Source organism: Notolepis coatsorum (genome assembly GCF_963971535.1).
Source record: "Notolepis coatsorum genome assembly, contig: SCAFFOLD_2851, whole genome shotgun sequence".
NCBI lineage: Eukaryota > Metazoa > Chordata > Actinopteri > Aulopiformes > Paralepididae > Notolepis > Notolepis coatsorum.
The window spans coordinates 1-10,622 of record NW_028170303.1 but is presented as its reverse complement, the minus strand read 5'-3'; the positions used below and the strand labels follow the sequence as shown (position 1 = coordinate 10,622).

Genomic DNA, 10,622 nt, shown 5'->3' with positions numbered 1-10,622 from the left:
CCTGTATTGTTTATGCACATTCAACACGTGTTTTGGGGTTGCTTCTTAGATTAGACTACTCTTACAGGCCTCATATTGTGCGTTAGGGTTTAGGGCGTGTGCAACGCGTCCTCTCACCACTAGAGGGCAAGGGTGATCTCTGACCTCGTGCAGTGTTAGTGTTAGGGGTAGGGCTGTACGATTCTTGCTCAATCACGATTTTTCTCTCCAAGAATTGAGATCACGATTCTCTCACACAATTCTTATTTTTTCAATAAAATCATTTATTGCACTCTTTCTTAAACGGACAACGGACAACATAACATATATCAAAGTGCTTGACTTAAACATAACATATGTGAAAGTGCTCGACTTAAACTTAAAAGTCTCTTAAGTAACATACAAAATAACTCAAGTCAGAATTGCCATCATTTAAAAAGTAAAGTAAAAGAAAAAAGTAGTTTAAGAAAAAAAAAGCATCATCATTTTGAAATGAGATCGCATAGGTCTATGAATCGAGATCGCGGTTTTTTCCCAGATTAATCGTGCAGCCCTAGTTAGGGGTTAGTGTTAGTGCGTGTGTGTAGACTCACCACTAGAGGGCGAGGGTGATCTCTGACCTTGTGCAGTGTTAGGGTTAGTTAGGGGTTAGTGTTAGTGCGTGTGCGTAGACTCACCACTCCAGGACCAGGATGATCTCCGAGGCGGTCTCGTACACCTCGTGCAGTGCCACCACGTAGGGGTTGCCCGCGGCCGACTCCAGCACGGCGATCTCGTTCACGATGTCCACGCGGCAGTCCTCGCCCTTCCGCCGCTTGCGCAGGAACTTGGCGGCGTGCTCGCGGCCCGTCGCCTTCTCCACGCACTTCTTCACCACCGCGAACTTCCCCCTGGAGAACAGAACAGGAAGTGGGAGGAGAAGGAGAGGCCGAGATTAGCGGAGGAGTTTTGATTGATTGATTGAAAACTTTATTTAACAGATTGCAGAATGGTAAATGGCTGCTGCTTTTTTTTTTTTTCTTTTTTTTTATATATATATATATATATATATATATATATATATATATATATATAACGCTTTTATCCAAAGCGCTTTACAATTTCTTCCTCACATTTTACCCGTTCACTCACATTCACACACCGACGGCGGAGGCGACCGTGCGAGGTGCCACAACCTGCTCATCGGGAGCAATTAGGGGGTTAAGTGTCTTGCTCAAGGACACATCGACACGCTGCTCAGGAGAGGAGCGGGAATTAATCGAACCGGGAACCTCCGGATTGCCAGACGACTGCTCTACCTCCCGAGCCACCGTCGCAGAATGGGTACAATAATATACAGTACGGCTCAATACACACAATTGTTAATAAGGGGATGCAGACCAGAGACTTTCGTCTTGTTTACATCAGGGTCCCCCCCATTGGAGGAGGAAGGGAGACCGAAAACAGTATCGACCACATCTCTTGTGACTCCCAGAGAGCGGTCGACTCGACAGGGACCACATTTAGGTTGTGCGCAGTCCGCGGCGAAGGATGCAATTACCGGACGTAACCATAACAAGTTAAACTGCCTAGTAGTCAAAACACAACCCCCCCCCCAATGTACAGTTTCCTCCCCCTAAAAAAAGTCAAGTTAGACCGCGCTCACAAAGTCTGACACTGGGTGCTGTAATCCCGTAGAATTAAGTTGAAGAAAGCAGGAAGCCGGACCAGCACCGTCTCAGATTCAATATTTTTTTTAATGGCAGCCAGAAACATGCATGTTTCGGAACTATAGTTCCTTCGTCAGTGTTTACATCCCCCTCAAATGTATATTATTCGCTTTTTAGAAACTGTCTGTAAATAAACAGTACTGTATTAATTTGTGTATATTTTGACATGTCATATGACATGTCTGGATGTAGCAGTACTGTCTATCTGTATGTCATTAATGTTATGATGAATTGAAAATGGGGGACCCTGATGTAAACAAGACCAAAGTCTTTCTCTGGTCTGCATCCCCTTAACAATTGTGTGTATTGAGCCGTACTGTATTATTGTACCCATTCTGCAATCTGTTAATACAATTTCAATCAATCAATCAAACAGATTACGACCGTCGACCGTCGAGGGCCCGCGAGTGGTACGCTGTAGGCGAGACTGCGCAGAACCGCCTCAATGACAACAGCAAGCGACGCGGCATTATTTGAATAAAACACGGCGCTAGTATCTACCGCCGATTGATAAAGCAAACTGTCATGTCGTGCGAGAGAGAGCCGGGAGAGAGATGCAAGCTCGTGTCCTCCTCCGCTCTCCCCTCCTCTATACCCAGGGCCGGCCTGTGGGTCTGTGGGGCCCTATAATAGGCGAGATCCAAAAAAAATTATAAAATCGCCAATCTGAGAGAGAAACACTGTAATAATAACTAGTGAAATCGATTCACCGAACTACATTGAATCATCTTTACCCGACACCTCATTTCACCAGTCAGCGTTTCTCTTGGACGTTGAGCTAAGGGGGGGAGGGGGGGGAGGGGGCACTCGTAGTATTATAAATATATATATAATAATAACAATTATTTTTTACTTTCGGGGGCCCTAGAGACGACCGCCTGTATGGCCTGTAGGACACTAGGACAGGTCCTGCTCCTGCCCTGTGAAGAGGGCCTGACGTGCGACAGATAAGGCTCGACTGTCGGCCCGCGCTGGTTACTGAACGACGGCGGTGGCCCTGATGATAAGACCAGCGGCGCTGCCTCTACCGGGTCAACAGCTGGGCGTCGTACGTAGGTCTAGAAGAAACGACTTGACCTCCCGGTGCCCCAAAAAGAGAAAGTGTGAGAGAGAGAAGAATGAAAACAATGGCAGCAGTAGTAGTACCGCTTTATTATAATATCACCGCCGGCGGCGCTCCCTCCAGCCGCATCTACTACACTGATGGATCCGTACTACGGGGTGAGGGCGGGGGGTCATCCGCGGGGGGTGTGTGGGCAGGAAGTCTGAATGTGTGTGTACTAGTAGAGTCGCCGTTCTGTGTTCAACACCCCCTCCACAAACACCGGGCCCGTCCCTCCTCCCACGCTGATAAAAAAAAAGGCCCTCGTCCACTTTCTCCCCATTCTTAACGGCTGACAGCAGCGGTGGAGGAGGACAAATGGAGTTCTCTGACCGCCTCCATTCAGACCCCTTTTGGCAACAAGACCCTGCCTCTCTCTCTGCAGACAGACACACAAAAGCCCCCGGGGCTAGCGTCTCACCCCCCCCCCCCCCCCCCCCCCCCCCCCCAACTCCCCAGACCAGGACCACCCACCTAACCAGGGGACCAAAAGCGGGGGGGTCAGTGCTGCTGTTATATGGCCAGGCTGCAGACCTCCCAGCCCCCCCCCCCCCCCTAGGAACCCAGGAATGGATACATATACTGTAACCTCACTGACTTTATCTATTTGGTGCCAATGATTTTCACCATGTTTTGACACATACTGTATACTAGGGATGCACCGATCCCATATTGATATCGGATATCGGCCCCCGATATGACTAAAATAGCTAGATCGGGGTATCGGAGACAATTAAAAAAAAATATATATATATATTTTTTTTTTGTCATTTAATTTTTAATAATAAATAACAATTCAGTACATTTATAGCTATGTGTTAATGTGGTACATTTTGTTTCACTAAGTTAGGAAAATAATGTTTTAAGTCGAGCCTGATGTTGCCTTTGTTGCACAAAAGAATGATCCCAGTCTCTTCCACACAGTGAGGCACACAGTTTATTAATTGAACAACGGGTATCGGATCGGTACTCGGTATCGGGCCGATACCCAAAGCCCAGGGTATCGGTATCGGGACTGAGAAAGTCGGATCGGTGCATCGCTACTGTATACGTTAGCGTTTGAGGAATTACAAAAAAAAAAAAAAAGGGGGGGGGGTCAAGCGCATTAGTCAAATAATAAAAGGGGTCTGAAAAAAATGGCTCTAGTCCCCACTATTCAGAGCAGGATGTGAACCGGGGCAGAATCTCAAAATGAAGGGCGAACTCCGAACCGGTCCAGTCAAGTCAGCTGAGCAGCAGGGGGCGCCGGTCAGTTTCCCACACGGCTTTGCTTCAGAGAGACACACTGTTCTTCTGACCCAAAGGCCCGAGTTCTGTTGGCTGGCCACAGCTTGAGGCCCGAGCCGTACTTTACTGGCCTTGGCCCCCTTCCTCCCTCTCGTCCCGTCCCCAGAGTCCCTGCGGGAGAATTGTAAAGGCACATTGTTCCACCATGAAAAGTCAGAGTCCTTCTACTTTAATTAGCCATTTAACCCAAGTTCAGAGCAACTCGATGTGCACTGGGAACCGCATGGACTGAATAGAGACCCGTCGCCGGCCCTGGAAAAGAGCAATAGGGGGGGGGGGGCATTTAAAAAAAGGACAACAACCCGGTCAGAGGTTACTACAAACATGGCCATTGATTGATTGATTGATTTGATTGATTGATTAACAGATTGCAGAATGGGTACAATACAGTACGGCTCAATACACACAATTGTTAAGGGGATGCAGACCAGAGAAAGACTTTCGTCTTGTTTACATCAGGGTCCCCTCCATTTTCAATTCATCGTAACATACATGACATCCAGGACAGTACTGTTACATCTAAACATTTATGACATACAAATATACAGTACTGTTTAAGAGACAGAGTTTCTAAAAGAGAGTATATATACATTTGAGGGGGAAGAAACTGTACATTGGGGGGGGGGGGGGGGGGGGGGTTGGATGTCCACAGGGGCCAGTTTCGAATTGCATCCCGTAGGTGCTCTTTGAGAGCGGTTTTGAAGGTGGGGTAGGTATTTCTCCCATCTCATCTCTCTCTCTCTAACACAGACTGTTACCAGACAGAAGACAACCCTTCTTGAATGATGCGATCATAATAAAATATATACTAACTGGCTTTAACTCAGTGTTTGTCTCTGGGAGATGCGAGCTCGCCAGCGCCTCTCAACTCACACCACAGGAGACCAGGCCACTAATGGGCGCTTTCTCTAAAACGAACGCCAGAGAGAGACGTGCAAAAGACGTCATACAACCCAGTTCTGCAGATCACACACCTTATTTGCAGGATTAGAAGTTTAGAACTGTCAATCTTGGTAAGAAAATACGTCTGTGTGTCTGCCATCGACACACACACATAGCTGCGTGTGGTGGGATGGCAGTAATCTAATTGAGAAGTTGGTTTTCCTGTGGAGTCTGCGTTTTCTGTCTTCCTCAAAGAGGTGTGGGAGTCATGTGTGAAGTGCAACAACAGCTGACCTGTTTCACACACACTGTGTGCAGCTTTCCTCTTCCTGCTACTCAGACGGCGCACGCACACACACACACACACACACACACACACACACACACACACACACACACACACACACACACACACACACACACACACACACACACACACACACACACACACACACACACACACACACACACACACACACACACACACACACACACACACACACACACACACACACACACACACACACACACACACACACACACACACACACGGCCATCAGACTGTACAACGCCTCACTGTCCAAATCCTGTACATTTACATTGCACTGTAGGTATAACCTTCCTGGACATTTACATTTGACTGTATATTACTGTATATTTTCGGACTGTATTATTTTAGACTGTATATCTCTGACTGTGTGTTTTTATTTGTATTCTTATTTTTAGATTTTTGACTAACCGATTGTTCACTGTGAGCGATCTGTGGTGCTGAATTTCCCTCGGGATCAATACTTCTATTGTATTCGATAAGATTGATGCGGAGACTCAACACTTTGGCCACAAGAGGACCTTGAAGAACAGTTCTATAAAAAAAGGTCAAGAAAGTCACATAATAACATCTCATGAAAGTCTTCAGCAAGCTTCCTAGTGGGACCGGGACCGGGAGAGCAGCTTAAAGGAGCGCGCTTCACCCTAGTGGGACCGGGAGAGCAGCTTAAAGGAGCGCGCTTCACCAAAAAAAACAAAGCCAGTTTATTATTAGGCACATAATCTCACACACGTCCCAAAACTCTGCACGGATTAATGTAGTTTGACAGCCATCGAGAGTGAATGAGTTTGAATACGGCCACCGGTAATGTCATCGGGGACATTGAATCCTTGTGTGTCGTGTTAATTACAGCTCTGTGAAATGATGTAGATATACCTTAATTGTCTTATTAGGAAACTGCTACCGTATCATTTCACACAACACAAGGATACAATGCCCCCGATGACACCATCATGTACCGGTGGCCACATTCAAACTCATTCACTCTCGATAACTTGTCAAACTAAATTAAAAATGTGTGCAAAACAATCCAGCGCTTTCGGAAAAAAACGAGCGAGAGATCGTGTGCAAAAATAAACCAGCGGCATTGTTTTTCCGCTTCAAGTGCCCCCTTTTATGTCGAAATCGGGTTAAAAGATCCGGATGTTATTAAAAGGTCACCGACTTGATCCGACTATACGAGGAACTATATGCACCTTAGAGATTGATTGAAAACTTTATTAACAGATTGCAGAATGGGTACAATACAGTACAGCTCAATACACACAATTGTTAAGGGGATGCAGACCAGAGAAAGACTTTCGTCTTGTTTACATCAGGGTCCCCCATTTTCAATTCATCAGGAATGTAGGTATGGTAGGAGAGACGTGGTGGTATCTGGGACATCCTCTTTCTGCTATTTACCGACTATTTTACATTCCTGCACTTAATGGGATTATAAGGCTTGGTCTTCGGATGCTGTCGGGGCCAAAGTAATGAGAGGAGGAGGGGTGGATGATGAGGGGGGGGGGGGGGGGTTGCTAGCTCTTCATGGCCAATGTTGGCTGCTGTCCCGGGACGCCCTATGGTGTCTTGGCTACTAGGGAAGATTGGCTGCTCCACAAACTGGCAACACACAACAGCCTCTTTATTTAGGTTAAGAGTGGCCCAAAGTAAGTACTCTCTCCGAGAGAAGACAGGCGAACGAACCTCCCTGTACAATCCTATAAGTGACGGGGACAGACGCAGGATCATCACCAGCACAAGATCTTACATCGTCCGGCTGCCGTTTTTTTAAGTGACTTTGCAACCGGTTTTAGTTCTTCATCCTCCTCGGTGAACCTGGTCGGAGAATCCTCAGTCAGGAGGGGTCAGAGGGGGAGGGAGGGAGGGAGTGATGTTAATTGGCACATTGCCTCCCACTCCATCTTGTCAGACAAAAGACATGATTGGCAGGGAAATATAGGCTTCCCTTACCAACCAGCAATGTCTGTAAATTTAGTCCACACGGGTGCTGGGCCAATATCAACTGGCTGTAAGCCTAGTCCACACTAGTGCTGGGCCAATATCAACTGGCTGTGAGCCTATAATCCACACTAGTGCTAGGACTATATCAACTGGCTGTAAACCTATAGTCCACACTAGTGCTAGGACTATATGAACTGGCTGTAAACCTATAGTCCACACTAGTGCTAGGACTATATCAACTGGCTGTAAGCCTATAGTCCACACTAGTGCTGGGCCTATATGAACTGGCTGTGAGCCTATAATCCACACTAGTGCTGGGCCAATATCAACTGGCTGTAAGCCTATAGTCCACACTAGTGCTGGGCCTATATGAACTGGCTGTGAGCCTATAATCCACACTAGTGCTAGGACTATATGAACCGTCTGTAAACTTAGTCCACACTAGCAATTGGCCAATAAGAGACGTTTTGGCTCTGCACCAATAATATGTATAGGAGCGTAAATTTACAATGACCAATATATCTGCAGAAGGTCAAGGCAGTATGAAAAATAAGACACTCATCATTACCCTGCAAATATCCTCATTATTCAATTAAGAGAAAACGCATCAAAGATTGAACTAAGATGAACATCTTCATTTGAACGATCGCTTAGCAAAATAAGAAAATTATCTATTTCTCGCACGAATGAATAAAAGCCTTACACTTAAAATAAGAATAACGTCGTCTGCCGCCGGTCGACATGTCTAGGCATGTCCCATTAGAAGACAAACACGTTCTGACCCATAGTTTTTATTTTTATAAATAGAAACAAACAACACTCTTGTCTTGAGACATCAAATAATACAGTGTGCCGGCCCAGACTCCAACAGAACCAACAGAGAACAGACCCAACACACCTCCAGACGGAACTTTAGTCTGTAGCAGACAGTGCAGTTATTATGTCTCTGGCCCCCCGAACCCAGAGGAAAAATAATAACCACTCAGCTCATAACCTTGTGTGTGCTTGTGCTTGTGTGTGTGTGTGTGCTTGTGTGTGTGTGTGTGTGCTTGTGCTTGTGTGTGTGTGTGTGTGCTTGTGTGTGTGTGTGTGCTTGTGCTTGTGCTTGTGTGTGTGTGTGTGTGTGCGTGTACACAGCCAGGATTCCATGCATGGTGAAAGTACAGAGAGAAGCCTGCTGTGCTGTGCTGTGGAATGTGGCAGGGATGGTACATATAGGTCAAAAAAATCATACCAGCATTACATGACCGGCGTCATGGGACTAAAAATACAGCAAAATACCATTACATGACCGGCGTCATGGGACTAAAAAAAATACAGCAAACTAGTCCAGCGGGTCTCTATACCTTTATATAATCCCAGATCTCCTAACAAAGGGTCTACAAGACAACAAGTCCAGCCTCGGTATAGGTAGTGACATGAGTGATGATGAAAGGGATAGTTAGCTGATTGGAGGGGTGGGGGGGGGTCAACTGGTGCAGAACATCCCGCGGGACATGTAGGGGAACATGCAGGTAGAGAGATAGGGTCTCTTGTTTGAGGCTGTGCAGAATGCCTTGTTAGGAGCCATTAGTAGTGACATTGTAATGCCTTGTACCGCTCAAAGAGAGGAAAACAAACGTTTTTTAAAAAGTCGGGACTCGGATCGATCACCGCGCGGACAAACCAACTAAAAGATAAATTATATGAAACCGATATAACCAATTTCATATAGGCTATACCTTTCATCATACGTTGTCCCTAAAATGTAAAAAGCTATACTATAATATTTACTACTATGCACACTGCAACGCACCCTTAAGTTTCAACACATGTTTGATCGATGCTGCACATTTGTTACTCAGCTGAAAAAGAGTTGTTACCCGTCATGCTGACTTGTCGTACAGACAGTACAGAACGTGTGTAAGTCGCTTTGGATAAATGTAGTTTATGTTATGTCCATATTAATAAATGTAGATGTGTCTGCGGGTCGCTTTTTCCCGTCACAATACAACTCATATGCAGCAGACCCGACCCGACCGGCTGGAAAGTTCAATTATAACTTCCTCGAGATTCCAATTGGCACGTTATTAAAAAATAAAAGAAATAAAAGAATAAATCCTATCTGATTATGAATGATGACTGTTTATTTACACAAACTCATGTTGTTATTGCAATCTGCATGGGAACAATAAAGCAACCATTAAACTATTCATATTAATAATTCATCCATATTTACTTACACTTATTTGTACTTATATATATAAATACCTTTATGCTGTTAATTGTTGCTTTTGATTCCGTTATTATGCTGTGGAGCAAAGGATAGTAAGAATCCCGTTGTACTTGTTGCAGCATATCATGGCAAATAAAACTAATCTGAAACTGAATCAAAAAGGTAACAAAGTGCACAAACAAAAAGCATCATCGAATTATTATTATCTCGTGCAAAACACAAACATACCTGCCCAGTTCTCTGCCGACCAGGTCATACCGGCTGGTGAAAGCGTCGGTCCTTATCCTCGTTTGTATTTCAGTCACCATCCCGTTCTTAATGTGCAGCATCATAGTTGAATCTGGCATAATGTTTGTCTTCTATATCTTCATGTAAAAAATAATAACCAACTCCAACCAAAAATCGAGGGGGTTATTATGAGCCGCAAGTAAATACTCGCATGTTATTAACAACAAAAGAAAAAGATATGTAAAAGATTAGAGAGGTATATAGGCTACTGACTTCCTCAAGCCACCGAGCGAAGCGATAGAATAATAATAATCCCGTGAGAGACGGAGGGCTGGTCGTTTGAGGAGCGCTGCTACCATAATAGAAGTCTGTCGTTACTACACATTCCTCACAATAAACTCCTCCACTAGGGCCCGCCCTCTTCAGCGACGCACCACACACCGATTGGTTGATCTCTGATTGGTTGCTGTGTTATCTTATTATGGTAGGTTTCATGTGTAGGCCTACCTTTCTCAGTGAGATTATTGCATTATTGCATCTGATTTATTTAAATGAATACCTTAGTACTACTACTGTGATACTTGGGTTACTTCGGTTTAATGAGAACACATGTATACACGCACGCACGCACGCACGCACGCACGCACACACACACGCGCGCACACACACACACACACACACACACACACACACACACACACACACACACACACACACACACACACACACATGAAACAGTACTATATACCTGTATGTCCCTATGCCATAAATGTCATGATGTCATGTATGTTGTGTATGTCATACAAAAGTCTTTCTCTGGTCTGCATCCCCTTAACAATTGTGTGTATTGAGCCGTACTGTATTGTACCCATTCTGCAATCTGTTAAATAAGGGTTTCATTCATTCATTCATTCATCATTCATTCATTCTTCATTCATTCATTCA

General features: G+C 45.1%; 1 protein-coding gene across 1 annotated transcript; it reads right to left on the bottom strand.

Moving 5' to 3' along the window:
* Nucleotides 1-656: 656 nt before the first annotated feature.
* LOC311248561 (serine/threonine-protein kinase 17A-like) lies at nt 657-10,025 on the bottom strand (the record flags this gene model as incomplete). Its single annotated transcript, XM_084339424.1, has 2 exons — nt 9,678-10,025; nt 657-869 (listed from the first exon to the last, which is right to left on the bottom strand). Coding segments are annotated over exons 1-2 (332 nt in total), but the record flags the coding sequence as incomplete, so codon positions are not given.
* Between the last annotated feature and the right edge of the window lie 597 nt (nt 10,026-10,622).